This window comes from Dermacentor variabilis, chromosome 3 (assembly GCF_050947875.1).
Source record: "Dermacentor variabilis isolate Ectoservices chromosome 3, ASM5094787v1, whole genome shotgun sequence".
NCBI lineage: Eukaryota > Metazoa > Arthropoda > Arachnida > Ixodida > Ixodidae > Dermacentor > Dermacentor variabilis.
Window position 1 is genome coordinate 178,979,252 of NC_134570.1, and position 19,838 is coordinate 178,999,089.

Below are 19,838 nucleotides of genomic sequence, written 5' to 3' on the forward strand. Positions count from 1 at the left end.
ATTTGATCTGTTTGAAATTGACTAGATTTTCTGTTGTCGGAAAATCCCGAAGTAAACCCCACGCCTTGTTCTGCTTCTTACGCGCTATTCGACAGTCATCGTTCCACCACGGTAGACGGCGTTTTGTGGACAATCCACTTGTTACAGGGATACATTTGGAGGAGGTGTCAAGGAGAAAAACAGTAAAATATTTAACCGCGGCGTCTATGCTTAAAGCGCACATGTCGTCCCAGGATAAAGAGGCAAGATTTTTTAACTTTACCCAGTTAGCTGAGTCAGTTTTCCAGCGAGGTAATTGTGGGGGACATTCATTAGACATTGGTGTGCATAGAGCTACAGGGAAATGGTCACTCCCGTAAGGGGTTTTAATAAATTTCCATTTAAAGTATTGTAGTAGAGTAGGAGATGGGGGGGGCAATGCTAAGATCTATTGAGTATGTTTTGTTTGCCACATTATAATACGTGGGCTCCTTCCCATTCAAAAGACATGCACCTGAAGAAAAAAGAAACTGTTCAATCAAGCGACCTCTCGCTTCGCAGCGCGGGTCGCCCCATAGGTTGCTGTGCGCATTCAAATCTCCAAGCATAAGATATGGTTCAGGTAACTGATCTATTAATGTTTGGAGTTCTTGTCTGTGAAGCTGAAAATGCGGCGGTATATATAGGGAGCAGATGGTTATCAGTTTATTTAAAAGTACAGCTCGAACGGCCAGTGCCTCAAGGGGCGTTTGTAGCTGTAAGTGTTGACAGGCTATAGATTTGTCAGTTATGATGGCTACGCCGCCTGATGATGTGAGGGCATCATCGCGATCCTTCCGAAAAATAACATAGTGTCGGAGGAAGTGTTTATCTTTAGATTGCAAATGGAGTCTCTTAAACACACAGCACTTTTGGAGTTAGTTCATTAAGGATTTCTTGGACATCATCGAGGTTGCAAAGCAGGCCTCTGATATTCCACTGAATAATCAGTGTATCCATAATAAAATAAATGTTGTGCTATGTGTCAAAGAGAATGAACTTGGTTTAGCTTACAGTGCCCTTTTGGGGCCCTGTAATTGGAGTTTTGTTTTTTCTAGAGCGGTCGACAAAATCGCGCCGCTCCTTAGGCGTCAACTGCGCCTTCTGACTGGGTGTTGTGTCCATGGCTTCTTGAGAGGCACTGGACACGCGCTCTTGCGAGGGGTGTGTTTTCCGTGAAAGCCTTGTCTCGGAAGACAAGGCCTTGGAGCCCACCATCCTGGTGGTTGGTAGGTTTTTCTTGACCTCTGAGCTGGGCTGACTGGTGCCAGCACTAGCAGAGGCCTCCACTGTGGTCAAATTCGGGAGAGGTAGGGCAGCCTTCGCTGCTCCCACCATGGGGGCGGGTGGCGTTGCCGCACGCTCGCTACGCGTGGTGCTGGCGTCCGCCAAGTGCGGTTGTGGTACTGCCCCCCGACGTACGACTTCGGCGAAAGATGCGGTCTGTGCAAAAGTTAGTGAGATGTGTCGTCTTGCTTCTCTGAAAGTTATGTTTTCTTTTACCTTTATCGCAATTATTCTTTTTCTTTTTTCCAGATTTCGCATGATCGAGAATATGCAGGGTGGCCACCATTACAGTTCCTACAACGGGCCTCAGCCTTACAGTCATCATCAGAATGATCGTTGATGCCTCATTTCACACATGTTAGCCGCCATCGACAGCTCTAGGAAGCGTGGCCAAACCTCTGGCATTTAAAACAACGTCGCGGGTTGGGGATGTACGGTCGTACTCTGATTTTGATATATCCAGTTTGTAATGTATCTGGTAATGTGCTAGAGCCAAAGGTAACTAACTATCAGGTGCCTAGTTGGCAGCTCCTTGTTGTCCCGTCTGATCTTTATCTTTGTACGCTTACTACGTTTTCATCCTTCCATCCTTCCAGGAGTTCTTAGGTCAAGTCCATCAAGTCAATTTCAGAAATTACGCCTTTGTATGTATTCATGGTTCGATGTGCTGTTACACTGACGGGGATGTCTCCAAGTTCTACAAGGTTTTTTAGCTTGTCATGTTGTGCTTTGTCTTTCAATTCGAGTTATAAGTCGCCACTGGCTAGCTTGGTGGTATTATAGCCGCCTCCAATGGTCTCTGTGAGATACTTCGTCACAACGAACGGTGAAATCGTTCTTGCCTTCTTGTGAGGTTTTTCACTGTGAACAACGTGAAATTTCGGGAAAGTCTGAGTGGCTTTGAGAGAAAATTGAAATGTAGCATCGGTCAGCCCCCTTTTAGAGGGACGATCAGTTGAGAAGGGGTTGGAAGTCCCCATGAAATATGTTGAGTATTCAGCGACGATGCCAGTCACCCACCACCGAGCCCAATAAGGGGACAAGGCAAGGCATGTGATGAAACAAGCCCTACCATGCCAACTGTACGTCGTCGCTATAACCGCATATGTTATAACCGAGGTAGGTCATACCACACCAGGTTAACCCTCGCCGCCAGGAATGTTGGAAGTTATCAGAAGAAAAAGGAGACAGGAAAGATTAAAAGTCAGAGGAAAAGACGAAGGTGTGCGAAGAGACTGACCTACGGACTGACCCCGGGCGGGTCAGTCCGTAGGTGCCGTCTACGTGAAGCAGAGGCCAAAGAGGTTTGTTGCCTCCGCCGGGGGGCCTTAAAGGTCCGAACACCCGGCATCGGCTCAACCCCCAGGACCTTCTTTTCCCCAGACACGGCTAAGCCGCGCACGGTTAGACGCGGGAGGGTCCAACCCCCATGTGCTCGGGTATGTGGTGTCGCAACATACCAAACGCCTGCTGACGCAGACGCCCCTGCGGGGGGTCCACCAAGGATTAAGGTTTTTCCAAACAACGCCAGAAGATTGCGGATTGGCCCTTTCGGCTGCAGAAAGAACACAGTTAGTAAATTTTTCATTAATTTCGTCAATGTTTAAATCTGTGAAAGTTAGCTCCTCCAGCCAGGCGCTTTCTGTAAAAACAGCCCAGTCTGCCATTTGTAACTTCCATTGGCGTGGTTTGTGGGATATAATGGGTAGTGTTGATGTAAGGTGGATTAAGGCAGGTAGATGATCACTGCCATATGAATTCTCTAGTACGTTTCATTTAAAATCGGTAAAGATATCCGGAGAGCAAAATGCTAAATCAAGGCAGCTAAAATTACGTGAACTCGGTGAAAAATGTTTTGGCGCACCTGAATTCAAAAGAATGATGTTGTTTGTCAAAATAAGATTTTCGACAAGTTGTCCTCTTTGGTCATTCTTATCGCTGCCCCGAAGAGTGCAATGAGCAATAAAATGTCCAACTAAAACAAAAGGCTCCGGCAGCTGACCGATTAAATTTTCCGTGTCTCGAGTTGTGAAATGGGTATGGCGAGGGATGTACAACGAACAGATAGTGACAGCCTTAAAAGTTAAAACGGTGACAGCTACTGCCTCAAATGCAGTATTTAGTGAAACGTTCCGTGTAGGGATGCCGCCTTGGACGACAATAGCGACACCTCCTGATAGACGGCTGGAGTGCTCGCGGTCCTTTCTTAGGACAGTAAAACCTTTAAGAAAATGTGCATATTTGGGTCCGAGGTTCGTTTCTTGAAGGCAGAACGCAACTGGTGAGAACTTATTTCTGACGCCTTTGATGTCATAGATTGTGCATTAGTCGTCTGCAATTCCAATAAGTGGTGAAAGCCACCTTTTCGAATTGAAAAAAATTACTTATGTGTGTGAGCTTACAAATTGTAGGTGACATGCATTTAAAGGCTGATTACTTTTATGAAGGGCGGTAACCGTTCAGGTTACCTTTCCCTTTCTCAGCGAATGTATATTTATGCTTCTGCTTCTGTGAGCGCTCCAAGGAACGCGGATCTTTTGGCGTCAATGACGACGGGGTTTTAGGATCGACCTCGATCGCCTTTTCCGAGGAACTGGATGATCGAGAGCCAGGCGCCGAGACGCGCGTCTCGGGCCGTGGGGTACGCTTCAACTTCGGGCCCTGCGGCACGGTTATCTGCGGGCCCGTCTTCGTTGCTGATGGAGCAGCACTGGCTGCAGCCACCAAGGGGGCGGTTGGGGTTTCTACAGGAGTACCGTACGTGGACCCTGTAGATTCCTGAGACCGGTGTGGCGCTGCCCCCTACCGCGTCACACTGGCATAGCTTACTTGAGGTAAATACGCTAGCCTTTTCCTCGCTTCATAGAATGAAATATTTTCCTTTACAGTTATCGAAATTATTTCTTTTTCTCTTTTCCAGCAAGGGCAGCTCCGCGAGTAAGCTGGATGATCGCCCTTGCAATTGACACATTGTGCGGGAGCATTGCAGTGGTCATATGGATGGTCGTTGGCACTACATTCGCGCATGTTTCCTTTCCTCGGCATGATTGTGATGCATGTCCGAACCTCTGGCACTTGAAGCACCGCCTCGGGTTCGGTATGTATGGTCGGACGTTGATTTTCAGGTAGCCTGCGTCGAGTGAACTTGACACAGTACTGGAGCCAAATGTAAGTATTACGTGTTTTGTGGGGATCTGTTGGTCGTTTCGTCGAAGTGTTATCCTTTGTACCTTGATTACATGTTGCTCCTGGAATCCCTCAAGGAGCTCTTCGTCACTGAGGTTCATGAAATCTTCTTCTGATATTACTCCTCTGCTGGTGTTGAGCGAGCGATGTGGGGAAATTGTGACATTAATGTCACCGATACTTGTCAGTTCACTGGTTCTTTCGATTTGTTCTTTCTTTATTAGTTCGAGGAGGAGGTGTCCGCTTGCCATCTTTGATGCTTTGTAGCCTGATCCAATCGTGTTTCATAGGCATTTCGATACTAAGAAAGGCGATAGTTTTCTCATAATTGTGTTGCCTTCACTATGAAGGACATGGATCTTTGGGAAGGTGTCATGATTTGGTTTCAATACGAACTGAAATGTTGCTTCGGTGCGCCCTCGTTTTTGAGGGCGATCTTGGAGGCGGGGAAAAGCGTTTGCCATTAAACATTGGAAAATTCGGCGGCGATGGTGGCCACACACCACCGAGCCCAACTAGCGGACGCTACTAGGTTGGGAATGATACCTGCAGACGCCATCCATGCATCGCCGCTATAACCTAATATATGTATACCCAAGACTGGATATATCACACACGGTTAACCCTTGCCGCCAGGAAATACGGAAGTAATAAGAAGTGAAGACAGGAAAGATGGAAAAGTGGGAGAGAAAACGAAGATTGGAGAGGAGGACAGGAAAAGGCGACTGCCGATTTCCTCCAGGTGGGTCAGTCTGGAGGTACCGTCTATGTGAAGCCGAGGCCGAAGAGGTGTGTTGCCTCCACCTTAAAGGTCCGAACACCCAGCATCGGCTGGACCCCCAGGATCCCCCTTTCCCGAGACACGGCTAAGCCGCGCACGGCTACACGCGGGAGGGGCCAACCTTCGTGTGCTCTGGTACGTGGTGTCGCAACACACCAAACGCCTGCTGACGCAGACGCCCCTGCGGGGACAGAGACACGTAGATATGAAAGCGTACAACTATAACATGTCACGAAATGCTGAAACAAACCTTATAGGGGATAATGAATGCGCAGTACCTTTGCTAAATGTCTGGAGACTAAAACGTGTTCATTAAGAAAATGTTCAGAAAATCACAAAACACTGTAACGTCGTGTTTGTTTCTGTCATTCTCCCTTGGTGCACCTCCGTAGTCACAGCGTGAGGATTGTAAGAACTTGGGCAAGGGTACCCCCGAATGCTTGTGCGCACTCTCTCCCCACTTCTTGTTTCTGAAACAGGGGTGGGCACACTGGACCCGAAAAAAAAAGAAAAATATTCGACGCCAACACATTTGTGGGAATCACTTTTATTCGAAGGTTTCGTTGATGTTTACTGAAACGTCCCGTTACTTCTCATCTACGCAGCTCAAGGCTCCTTTCTCAGTGCATCCTATGGTTGGATGTGTGTTTGGCTTACCTTTGCTGATTTCGTTCACCTAACTTAGGCTTCACACGCGGCGGCTTCTGATGCCGACTTCTGGATTCCTCCGTAGCTGACCTCAATTTTCTATTGCCTACTTAATAGCCCCTTCAATCTATTTCCGCATGTATATTCGGGCACCTACCCAGTCCCGTTCTCAGCAGGTATTGGTGGGCTAGTTGGTTGGCTATTACCGATTCAACCGCAGCGCACTTCCAGCGAGATAGGCGACGTGACTTAATGTTCATCTATGCCTCAAGGAGTGCGCTGTCGTTGAATCCTTAATGGAAATTTTGGGAAATCGGCGAGGAATGTTCGTTTACATAGCGCAACACGCCCAAGTGCACGTAGCCAGAGACCCAAGTTGTACCTTAGGAGATACAGCAGAAGCCTGAACCCGCAAGATGGGGCAAGAGGCAATAAAAGCTTAGCTTAAAACAACGGTTAGTATTGCTTTGGCGGCCGCCTTAAACTTACCAGGCTGTTTGCGTTACCAGGCTTAGCGCTCTGGTAGGTTTGATTCACCGACGCTTTTACACTTAAACTTTTTTTCCTAAAAAATTCCAAGTACCTCTTTGCCCTCTTTGGTTTAAGCCAAAAACGTTGAACCTTACACAAATACCAAGTGTTTACTACCTTATCCTTAAAACATTTAAAAAAACTTCTGATGCTGACAGCAAAATTAAATTACCTTAGCTAGATTAGTCGAGCATCTGGACGCAAACTGCCATGAATAGTTAGAGCAAATGTTTAGATAAGTAATAGAACACCAGTAAGTAATTTTCAAGCTAATCACTATAGCAGTCCTACTGCAACTGATGAAATTCAGCCAGCTACTTTCCAAGGCACTTCCGCATAAGACAAATATTGAAACAAGCATTAGATTTCAGAAAAGCACCATCACATTTGCCGCAAGATCCACTCTAGTGCCTTTTATGTAACGCTTACTTCACAAAGCACCTTCTTATGCAGCGCAGCAAAAATTTATATAGAATTGACTGTCTCTCCTGCGTCGGTCTCTTTAGCTAGAAGTACAACGGATTTAGTCGCACAGTTTCGGAACACATCTTCGAACTAAGTGACACCTTCAGAATCGCTTTTATTTGAACATGCCTCGATAACGGACCGGCCTCCAATTTGTAGCTACGTGCCCCGCAATCATTTAATCCAATGTTAAGTACTTAAATTTCAACGAATAGTGAAATATGCATTTTGATTACTAGTGCGTGGGATGTCCGCCTCATGGAGCATTCGAGCTCCATAAGTAGTACTGCACTGTCGCACACAAGTTCAAAAATTCGGCTAAGAAATTGTGTGACGTTTCGGTGCCTGGTACAGAACATCTGCTACACACTTACCCTATTTTTCGCATGTGTACGACGCATAGCTGAACATGTCTTTCTTTTTTTAGATCAAACTTCTTCCTTGGGTTAATAATGCGAAGTGTTGTCGGAATTACGCTCAATAATATCTGAGTAAATACTTTGCATCAAACACCAAAACCGGCTGGTGGGAGCATGACTTTCGGTTTCTTATCGACTCCTTTCTTGTGGATTCCAGCGAAAGCTCAGCGCCAGAGTCCTGGCCAGCCGGCCAACAGCTACGGCTGAAGCGTCCCTCCACCTTCTGCTCCTAATATCCGCGACGTCGACGACTGTGTCCTCTGCAAGGATCACGGCGGCTGTTCCCACACAGCCCCTTCGTATGCAAAGGCCATGGCGCCTGCGTGGTAGGCGCGAGCGAAGGGACGGCGCCGCTACGACGACCACAACCATACTTAGCGGAGCGCCCAACGTGGATGCGGCAGCGCAGGCAGTGTCCAAGCCGCCAAGGCAATCCAGTGGGCCTAAGGTCACAAGCCCAGCTGGCTTCACGTACCTACACACGCGCTTCCTACGCGATGCGTTCCAAGTTTGTACCAGGTAGCCAGAAGGTGCAGTCGGGTACTAAATTTCATGCCACTCAAACGAGACCAGCCAGCCATCTTGGCGGTGTGCAGGTAATCATCGGGTGCCATTTCTGTAGACGAGCTGTCGCCGAGCCCCGATGAAGATGAGCCTTCTCCCGGCAGGCATTTTACTTCGTGAACAGACGTTCCTTGTGGCGTTTATGTCGCATGGCTAGCCGCCTTCTTATAAGAAGACGCCGATGCCTCGAATATTGCCGTTGCTGCCGCTCGGAGGAACAGTTCTCTGAAGAACTCTGTCAAGTCGAAGGATTTCCTAGAGAATTCTAGTTGTACTTGACTACTTTCCGCGGGTTAACTGTGTGTATATCTATCTACTTATGTGTCTAAAGATTTTCCCGCAAACTTGTGTTTCTGGGTAGCGTATGGTAGAATGTGTAGTGCGTCGGGCTGCTGTGTTAAGAGGACAGGATTCGAAATCAACCGTCGGGCCAACTTGGGCCACTGAGTGTGTGGCATAGCGTACCAATGTGCTAGTCTTCAAGGAAGCTGTGTAACGCCGAAATAAGTCACTCTGTATGTAAATAAGGACTGTGTATGTAGCATGGGCATGTACAACTCTTCAACGAATCTCTTTCAAGGCGACTTGGCGTGCTGGGCACGTGTCACTAGGTCTCTGCATTTCATCATGAATCAATCTGATACGAACTTGAGTAACTGGGTACGAGCCAGTAGACGTGAACCGGTCTAATTTAATAGAGGTCCTCGACGGGAACATTGGTAGTTAAGTAATCGCCAATAGAAATGTGCCACACTTCGTCAACGAAAAGATATATTTTTTTTAATTTCCCTTATCTTCGGCACAACAGAATCTTTGCCTGGCGCCTACAATTGAGCACGTTGCTGGGCTAGTCGGCACATAGAGTCAGCAAAATTTTAACTACCCGAAGAAGACAGGCTTTGAAGAGAAACATACACGCGCACTAAAGAGCTTTGTGTGTGCGTCTATGCTTCTCCTTATGTCCTGTCTTTTTCGCGCAGCTTAATATTCTGCCCAACTACATACGCATACTGAGACAACTGACAGGGGAGTTTCCGCGCGAGGAGGAGGAAGAATGAACGTTTATTCTGTGAAACGGCGAGAAAGTGTTCTTTCTTCGCCCTAGGTGGTCTTAGTCCAGAAAGCCGTTGGCTAATGCCGCAGCGCGGGCCCAGTCCACCAGACTTCGCTGGTCTTCCAGGCTCTGTGCCGATAACATTGCCTCCTACGTTCTGCGCGAATTTTTTTTAATATTACCTATCCTGGCTGAATTACTTTCTGTAAATGTCTATAGAACGACTGAGGTAGCATCTGTAACCCTAGACAATAGCGCGAGCGTTCCCACTGATCATTTTTCGGGTACCTGAACAGCTGGCGTTGCGAGCATGTCTTAGGGTTGGTCGGCGAAGGTGTGAACGTGTGCACCACGCTGGATCGGTGCTGCAGTGTATCTTATATTGTTTTTTTTTTGGTAATTTCCTAGGTTAGGACGATCCCCCGTTTGCCTGCCCAATGCAAAGGCTATATGTGCACATCATCATCCCATAATCACCGTGTGTGGGCCCAGCCATGCTGAAATGTGAGCCGAGGTAGAAACCTTATAAGGAATCGCCACAAGGCGTGGCGAACACGTTTTACATGTCAGCTTCCGGTGAACCAGCGAACATTCTAAAATACTATGGCTGTGTAATAACGAATAAATTGCAGATGCTATGATAAGTGTGCTGGCTCAACTTCGAATGACGTGTGTGCCTGAGGAACGAGGCGATGCGCGCAAACATCTGCATATGGTGGAAAACTCCACTATTGGCTCTAAAGCAACCGCGTTATAACCCTCCGAATGCCTTCATACCGTTTTTTTCATCCTTGGAATAAATGTTAAGCGCAATTTCTAAAGCAAGGAAAATTTTACATTAAGCTTCAACTCAGAGTCGGTTTACCAGCTCTACTAAAGTCATAAAGAGAAAGAATGCTATGCACAGAACAATTAAGATTCACGTCAAGAGTGACGTTAGGCATGCATACTCAAACGTCTTGATGCAACAGGATAAAAGTCTTCTAAATAGATTAGAAGGACGTAGCCTAATATTCTGAACATTTATTGCGAAGTATTACCTGCCTGATTCCAGACACTTTCGATAATTAGATTCCTATCTCGTCTCGTTACGGGTCTTTTCAATGTACTAGTACGTCTCAAAAGGCGGGATCGAACGTCTGTGCTCCCGCACAGCAACTCGATGCTCTAACACGCATAATTCTCTCCTTCCAAAGCCTACTAGCTTTTTGAGACATACCGTGTGAATCACATGTCAGCTTCTAGCATTACTCCATCGCGACGGTTAGCTACGAGGTGCCTTCCTAGGCTGCACACCGCCTTCGGGATTGCCTACTCTCCCCAGTACTTTCCTCGTTGGAGCTAACGCTGCCTAAATCAGTGCGACCTTGTGCTACCTTCATGATAGGCACACGCTGAACAGGTTTAAATGTACCTTTCATTGAGTACAAACGCCATCGTTGTTTTCGCATAGACCACATGAAAAGACAGGGGCGTACCATAGTACAATACTTAGTCGCAGATGGCGTCACGATCAGTGTTTCTTTCGCTTACGCCCGTCAGCTACCCGTGTAAACCCAGCAGCCTGCGTGTCGCAAACTTGAGTCCAATAGCTGGAGTAGAAATCACGCCATCAACGTCACACGATTATTCTGACTGCAGTCGTCGTCTTGCTGCTATCTTGACACACACGCTCGTGTCACACACGCCACTGCTTGCCTTGCAAAGACACGTTGGTCCACCTGGTAACACTTTGGGAAAGCCAAAACGATGCTGGACCACCAGCAACTTACAAAGTAATTTTCATAACATATGGATCCCCAAGGTGAGCAGGATCTGCATGAACTGATATACTGCACGCAGCTCAACCGCACACCATTAAGCACCCTGTAATATTTAAAAGCCATTGTTCAGGCTACTGCTGTATTGTTCCGATTTCCAACTGCCGTCTGCTCTTTCACACTGGCATGGTATGTCGAATTCGAATAGACTCAATCAAGCCTAATTGAATTGGCTTGCATTCGCAAGAAAGTCAGAAAAATTCATAAAATACTGAAGCCCGACCACGCAATTGGCTGCCATACATTTACTCCGCCGTTGCTTTGACCGACAAAGCGTTGCGCTTGAGTTTATTTTTTCTTGTACTTGAAACCCACAGCCAACCAGTGAGAACAACAGATGTGAAAACCATTCCACCCATGAAGTGGAAGAGTCCGCTGTATGATCCATTTGCGTCCCGGAAATGCCCTGCACAGAAGGGAACCGAAAAATCCAGTTTATTAGGCTTCCATATTTACCGCAATTGTCTTGCGATGATTCTAGCCGCATTTTATCACAGGGGCTTTCAATCCTTCAGAAACAAAAGTCGGCTCTAATGTCACGTGAACCACGATAGCCAAAGAAGAATTCAAAGAAGTGTGCACTGTTGCCGGTATTGTGGGGTTAAAATGATTGTGAGTTACTTTGCAACGTCTACGAGTGATTCTAATAAAAACTGTAAAGGAGAAATGAAATTTTGAAGAATTATTTCAATTTATTTTCTATTAGGTAGAAGTTAACATTGTGGTTCAGTGAATTACCAATAGATGGTAGCGCGCTGCTGCAACAGAGCACAAGGAAGCAGCGTCAGTGCGTAGATCTTGACATTGTCGACGTGCAAAGCGTTAGCGCAGCAGTTTGTGGTCCCTTTTCTGAGTAGCGAAGGTGCTTAAGTTATTCACATTCATCGCAGGATGAATGTGACAGTATTTTGTGCGTATCCGTGCAGCAAGCATCATATTGTTATAGAAATGTTAAAAGCGGCACAAAATCGGTTCAAGACGCCCCGCGGTAAGGCCAAGCACACCCCGCGCTGTTCTATTCACTCAATTCTCAGGAAAAAATAAACGTGCTGACTGTATTTTGGGATGGTACTTTGAGAGAATACACGGTATAAGGAACGACGTGCAGTTCACAGGCGCCGGCTATGGGGAGGCTCCGGAGCACAAGCCCTCTCCGAAATCTTCCGCGACGAGGTCGGAGGGGGGGGGGGGGCAGAGCCTCCCCATGATACCGAACCCTAGATTGCCCCCCCCCCCGTCAAGTGCCATCACCAGAGTTCTGTCACCCACATCATTTGAGATTCATATTGAGTTGCCTCTACTGTAATTATTACTTTGAGTTTTATTGTGGTTAAAGCTTACTGCTTCAATGTCTGTGCGAGGGTGCACAGCTTTTAATTCATAGTTTGGCTTTATTTCTGCCAATCTTGACAATAGGAGGACAAACGCATTAGAAGCACCAGAGGTGGCTGCCTTCCATATTTTCTCACATTTTTTTTTAATTTCCACTCTGAACACCATGCCCAAACACAATATATTTATATACAGACACAGGAAAAAGTTTACTATATTTTTTTTCAAGAGAAGAGGTAGCGAACTAAAAATTATTTGTAATGGTTTAGATAGCCTGTGCCTACACAAGGAATATGTTACTTTATGGTAACCTCGCTTCAAATTGCTTTGCGTGCTCTTTTGATTCTGAAAAAAAGAACCCTCAGACTTCAGTGACCCTTTGGACAGAGTATTCTAGCAAAAGCGTGTCAAATGCACGGGAATGGTATGCGTCTCAGTATTGCTTTTCTTTCCAATAGGCAATGCTAAGGATTCACTAAAAAATCTAATAATAAATAATTTCAATTTACAACGTTTATTAGGAATTGAAACTTAGCCACTTGCATGGAGACGTCACACACACACACATATATATATATATATATCAGCCTGGTTACGCCCACTGCAAGGCAAAGGCCTCTCCCATACTTCTGCAACTACCCCGGTCATGTACTAATTGTGGCTATGTTGTCCCTGCAAATATATATATATTTTTTTATTTCTTCACGTGGAGTAACGTATGAAGTACACAGCAGCAATACTGTGAAAGACAAAACTATCTTTTATTGGGCGAACCTGTGCCCACAAAAACACGCTACACCTAAAGAACGGTGACAACGGCGAACCCAGTCGGCGGTCGTCAAAATCTGATCAGCGGGTGAAGCGCGTCGGCTTTTATAGATCAGTCGTCGAATGTTCCAGAGTAACCGCTGGGACCCGCGTTCCTTCCACAAAGTTCTACATCATTCGCGTCGCGCAAACATGCAATCAGATTACACAAGGTTCGGTGAAAACAGACAGCAGTTAGAAGCATCGATAACATTCTAGAAATTTCCGATACATGTAGACGCGTCGTGCGCTCAGCGATAACATTTCTTAGGCGTTACAAGCGCTCACCCGGAAAAGATAACGAGTTCACGTGTCAATAATATATATATATATATATATATATATATATATATATATATAATTCAGCAGCCAAAGTGAGGTCAAGCCTAGTTCACTCGAAATAAGATTCAATAGCAGTCATGCGCAGCAACGCTAATACTCGAGCTCACAGGGAAAAAGAAGAGAGGATGCAGTTGTGCGGCTCTTACACGAGTCTATAGGTTAGATTTATTGGCTACATAAATTCTACTAAACATTCGTTTACTAATTAAGATAACAAGCTTAGTGTAATTCACGGACCGTGCAAACCTGTCGAAATCTCACTGACCGACTACGAGCACTCGCTGTCACAAGGCTGACGTTATGAAGAACGCTGGCAGCGGGTTTGAACAGTTCGTACGGACCCGCGATTCACCGCGACTACGCAAATTAGATTCAAAATCATGAACTGTGTATTTTTCATTATCATAATTATCAGCCTGTTTTATGTCCACTGCGGGACAAAAGCCTCTCCCTGCGATCTCCAATTACCCCTGTCCTGCGCCAACTGATTCCAACTACGAATTCCTGCTACGCCTACGAATTTCCTAATCTCATCACCCCACCTAGTTTTCTGCCGACTGCACTTCCTCCACTGCACCTCGACTGCACTTCCCTTCTTTTGGCACCCATTCTCTAACTCTAGTGGCCCACCACTTATCTACCTTACGCACAGCATGGCCTGCACAGCTTAATTTTGTTCTCTTATAGTCAATTAGAATATCTGCTATCCCCGTTTGCTCTCTGATCTACACCGCTACCTTCCTGTCTTTTAACTTTACGCCTAACATTCTGCGTTTCTCCGCTCATTGCGCGGTCCTTAACTTGTTATCAAGCTTCTCTGCCAGTCTCAAAGCTTCTGCCCCATATGTCAGCACTGGTAAAATACACTGATTTTACACATTTCTTTTCAGCGATAGTGGTAAGCTCCCGGTCAAGACCTAGCAATGACTGCAGTATGCACTGCAACACATTTCTGTACATTTCCCTCTGTATCCTTCTGTACATTTCTTTCTCTTGATCAGGTCCCCTGTTAGTTAGTGACCTAGCTAAGCGTACTCCACCGACTCTAGAGGCTGACTGGCGATGCCGATCTTTTGTTCCCTTGCCAGGTTACTGATCATTGTCTTTGACTTCTTCACATTAATCTTCAATTCCACTGTTACCCTTTCTCTGTTAAGGTCCTCAATTATTTGTTAGAATTCGTCCCCTGTGCTGCTGAACGGGACAATGTCATCTGTAAACCGAAGGTTGCGATATTCGCCGTTGATCCTCACTCCTAAGCCTTCCCAGTTAATTTGCTTCAATAGTTCTTGCAAGCATGCTATGAATAGCATTGGAGAGATTGTGTCTCCTTGCCTGGCCTCTTTCCTTATAGGTATTTTTATACTTGTGGGGAATCAAGGTAGCTGTGGCATCTTTGTGGATATTTTCCAAGACAATTACGTATGCCTCTTGTACTCCTTGATTAGGTAATGCCTCTATGACTGCTGAAACCTCTACTGAATCAAACGTCTTTTCATAATCTATGGAAGCCATATAAAGAGGTTGACTGTGCTCAGCATATTTCTCGATTATCTGATTGATGTTATGAATGCGATCCATTATAGAGTATCCTTTCCTGAAGCCAGCCTGTTCTCTTAGTGGACTGAAGTCGATTGTTGCCCTTATTCTACTGAAAATAATCTTACTGAATGTTTTATAAAACACTAAAAGCAAGCCAACGGGCCGATAATTTTTCAATTCTTTAACGGGCAGCGTGACGTTAGGGGTACAGACAATGGGGACTGCGCTTCGTCGTACAACGAACTTGCCGAGCACACTTACTTGGCTCAGAGTATCTAGCCCCGCCCACACTTTAAACTGAATGGGCCTCAGGTTCTAACACTAAGGCTTCTACAGACCGGGGCATATCCGAATACCCTGCTTCTTCACAGGATTTACCCCGAAACTCAGACAAGTGCACGTGCACTATGTATTGGCTTAGTGAACTTAGATCACATGCTCTGCCGGTGTGACGCCTTACGCGGCGATGAAAGCAACACTTCTTCACGCTGGAATGCAGTTCTACGCAGCTCCAACCTCTAAGAACAGTATTGGGCTGTCCAACGTACGACTCGTGACGTGGCAGAGAGGCTCGGCCTCTCTGTTCCGACGTGGGGGCGGCCCGCCGCGCTAACACACGCCCTAAAGAACCACAATAAAGTTCATCCATCCATCCACTCACCCCTTTTTTGTGGATTACTATAACGCTGATATTCTCCCAGTCCTCTGGGACACTTCAAGTCGCGAGACATTTCAGCCGCAAACGTTTCATGAATATCTCCTCCATCTTTGATTAAATCGACTGTTAGTCCATCTTCTCTTGCCGCTTTTCCCCGGTTCAGGTATCGCAAGGCGCTTCTAACTTCATCGCTAGTTAATGATGATGATGATGATGTGTGGTGTTTTGTGGCGCAAGGGCCAGGTTTGGCCAAAGAGTGCCATGACAAATGGTAGCGTTAACGATGTATTATGGAAGATGTGACTTGGCTGTAAAGTGGCCTAAAAATAGTCGCTGTAAAGTTTCATCGCTTGTTACAGGAGCCTCTCTATCCTGTGCATTACTGCTTCGAATGGAGGTACCGTGGCTGCTTTTAATGCTGTACAGGCTAGTATAGAATTATTCCACTGTTTTTACTATATATTCGAAATTGCTGATGATATTATATATCGTGGCTTATCCTATGCCACGTTTTCTTCTGACTGATTTCATGCTATGTCCATTTTTTTCTGCTTCCCCAGGCTTTCTCTGGTTATAAATTCGAATATAGGTTCTCCTTGTTGATGATGATGTTTAATGTTTAGTGGCGCGAGGGCCAGGTATGGCCAAAGGGCGTCATGCTAGTGTTAATGAGTTCGTTGTGGTCTGATAGCTTCTGTAAATTTAATGTCACGTGGCTGTAAAGGGGCCTAAAAGAGTTGGTTTAAATTGCATAAAATCTACACGTAATCAAATTATGGCAATGATTAATGACGTGGTACTATGATCACTAAAATGCATTAGGAAAGGATGATGCAATATATAAAATATGAGAGACGCTAACATTGCCTCGAGCACTACTGCCTCGCCAGAGACATTAAGCACAAGGGCTTAGAGGCATGTGCTATACGAAACAATTCTCACAGCGGCATCCTCTGAAGTGAGGAGGCGCTACGAACTATGGGGCTAATAACATGTAACACATCTTTCAGGAAACCTAGGACTGCGTTGGTGTCAAAGAGCGGTTCTGCTCTGAGTAACATTACAGGATGAAGGGGGATGTGCTGCTGATATGCTAAGGGAACCTTCTCCTTGTTGATCGGTTTTGATAGTTCAGCGAATTCTCTCTGATCTCTTGAGTTGGACACTTTCATTCTTTGTCGTTTCTTTATTAGGTCCTTCGTTACTTGGGAGAGCTTACCTACTGGTTGCCTCGGTGCCTTACCTCCCACTTCAAATGCTGCTTCCCAAGTTAGCCTAGTTCCTGCTTCATTCATTATCTTTATGCCATCTTCATCTCTCTGTTGTAAGGTTGCAAATTTGCTTGCACGTACCACCCTGAATTGGTCTGCTTTTGCCCTTACTGCATCTAGGTTGGCCTGTTTCTTCACTAATTTTATTTCTCTCTTCATATTGAGGTAAACCCTAGACCTCAGTAACCTATGATCACTTCTCTTCACCCTACCGAACACTTCTACATCCTGCACTAGGCTAGGATCGCCAGAAAGTATGAAATCTCTTTTATTTCTTGTTTTTCTATTAGGGCGTTTCCAGTTCCACTTTATGTTGCTACGCGCCCTGAAGAAGGTATCTATTATTCGGAGTTTATTCGTTTCCGCGAATTCAACGAACATCTCTCCTCTAGTGTTCCTAGAATCAATGCCGTAGTTGCCAATTGCTTGTTGACCAGGCAGCGTTTCCCCCGCTTTTGCATTGAAGTCGCCCTTGACTACAGTGTACCGAGGTGGCACTTTTCTCATCGCTAATGTACCATCTTCATAAAACTGACCTACTTCATCATCGTGAATGGAGTTCGGAGTGTAGGACGGTACTACCTTTATTTTATACCTACTATTTAGCTTTATCACTACTGCGACCATCTCATAAATGCTGTAGAATTCGGCAATATTGCTCGCTTTGTCCTTATGTATTATGAATCCTATACTGTATCGCTTCGAATCTGGGAGTCCTCTGTAGAAGAGGATCTAGTCGTTAGACAGCACTGTATAAGCCTCACAATTCTTCTAACCTCACTAAAGCCAATAATACGATACACAATGCCTCAAAGAGTCCTGCTAAGCTGGCTCCACTCAAGAGGGTTCGTGCGTTTAACGTTGTCAGGTTCAGTTTCCATTGGCGGCGTGTCCGGGTCCCGAGATTTATCACTCTCTGCTGCGTTGCAGGTCTGACCGCCACCTTGTTTAGGTGCTCTGCAGCTGCTGAGGAATCAGGGCCATGGGCTAATTGTAGGTGTCATGAGAGAGGCAGTGGCCGAATATTGCACCAGGGAGTTCAACTGTTCTGCTGAGAGAGTGTCTCATGTTGAAGCTTAGTGGGCCTTCCTAATTCGGTCGCACCTGGACTCGTATAGCACCACTGGCTCTCGGCATTTTTTTTAATTTGTTAGGCGCCATTCCAAGTGTGGAGGTGTATTGTACTACAGGAGAATTAGAACTGTTCGACATTATGCGGAACAATCATGGCGACGACGAAAGATACAGCGATAAACAGGAAACATTCGTTGAGCTCGCTTCCACCACGGCTGTAGCCATCGCCATGCGCACCGGCTACAAAAAAAGAATGAGACCAACGCAAAAGAAACTGTGGGCACGTCCCTTATTGTTAGTTCGCCACAACCAGTCTCAAGCTAAGAAGGGAGCGCATTGTCAACCGTATAAGCGCCAGTGCAAACATAACGCTAGGCGTGCGGGGAGACAGCGCACGCCCAGCGCTGTCTCCCCGCACGCCTAGCGGGGAGACAGCGCTAGGCGTGCGCTGTCTCCCCGCTAGGCAGACCACCTTCCAAGTCATGCGAATGGTCAGCCGTATCGCCACCAAACAATACGCACTGAAACAAGACATAATACAGCTCGTGCAGGCCCTGATAATCAGCCGCATTGCCTACGCTGCCCCGTACTTGCCCATCACTCCCAAGGAGCTAGATCAATTAGACGTACTTCTTCGGAAAGCATACAAGCAAGCGCTCGGCCTACCACCGGGAACAGCGACACTCACGCTTGAAGCCCTAGGAATCCATGATACTATAAGAGATATTATAGACGCCCACCTCACAAGCCAACGAGGACGACTAGCCATCACACCAACAGGAAGAACAGTCCTAGCGCGCCTAGGCTACCCCACACACGGCAAAGGCCACGAACAAGCAATTCATCTGGCCCCCAACTTCCGGGAGCACAGCAAGGTAGCCCCTATCCCCAGAAGCATGCGCCCAGAACATCATGCCGATCGTCGCCAAGCTCGCACAAAAACTCTACAGACAAAATATGGCAGTCTCCCCACCACACCATACACAGATGCCGCGCAGTGCCCCCAAAAAGCAGCCATTAAGGCCAGCGTTGCCGACTATAACTTACAACAGGTGGTCTCGATGACGGTCCGCACTGCCAGCGGCCCCGTAGCGGAGGAGACAGCCATCGCCTTGGCCATCACCTCTAGTCCGACCAACGAGTACGTCACAATTATTACTGACTCCCAGGCAGCTTGCCGTATCTACGCGAGAGGCAGAATATCTTCAATCGCCCACCGACTCCTCAAACAAGCCTCCCGATTCCCGCACGTTGAAATAGTGTGGACTCCAGGACACGAGTCCCTCCGTGGAAATCAGCATGCGCACACTGTAGCCCGAGCTCACGCCTCCCGGGTGCCACAAGAGAGGGATACGGCCGCATCCATGGAGCCCGTACCTTTACAATACAACTCCATACTACGACACCACAGATTGAACAGACGACAATACCCACCTCCACACAAGACCCTCTCACGTGAAGACGCCGTAACATGGCGACAACTACAAACCAACACATACCCTCATTTAAGCAGACTACACGCAATACACCCTACACTATATCATGAGAAGCCAACACTGTCACCAAGGACAACATAGGGGAAATTACTTGCGCTTAATAAATGTAATGAAGAAACGATAAATAATGGAAATTAAAGTGAATGAAAAAACAACTTGCCGCAGGTGGGAACCGAACCCACAACCTTCGCATTTCGCGTGCGATGATCTACCAATTGAGCTGCCGCGACGCTGTTTCACCATCCACTTTCTTGGGTATTTATGTGAACTAGTAGAACCCTGGGAGTGTTAGCCAGCGCCATCACTCACGGACCTTGGCGGCGGGCGTGGAACGTCCTTGTTGCCGCAGGCGTCACGAGAACGTGATCTTTTTGGGTGAAGGCAACTGGTTAATAAACCCACATATGCTACCTGAAGGCATCAATGTTGCCGGATTCCAGACCCTCGTTATATAATAAAAGAGAAGAAAGGGGGTAAACCGAGAAGCCCGATTATTATTAGTCATATCATGTCATATCATAACATTTATTAAGCACAAGTAAT

At 46.4% G+C, this 19,838-nt stretch overlaps 1 protein-coding gene across 1 annotated transcript in view; it reads right to left on the reverse strand.

The window, feature by feature from the left end:
* Nucleotides 1-11,003: 11,003 nt before the first annotated feature.
* LOC142574342 (uncharacterized) overlaps nt 11,004-19,838 on the reverse strand; it is a 49,660-nt gene continuing 40,825 nt past the window's right edge. The window contains exon 5 of the mRNA XM_075683450.1: nt 11,004-11,179. Coding sequence (XP_075539565.1) covers nt 11,019-11,179 — 161 coding nt within the window. The 3' untranslated portion in view covers nt 11,004-11,018. The remainder of the gene's footprint in view (nt 11,180-19,838) is intronic.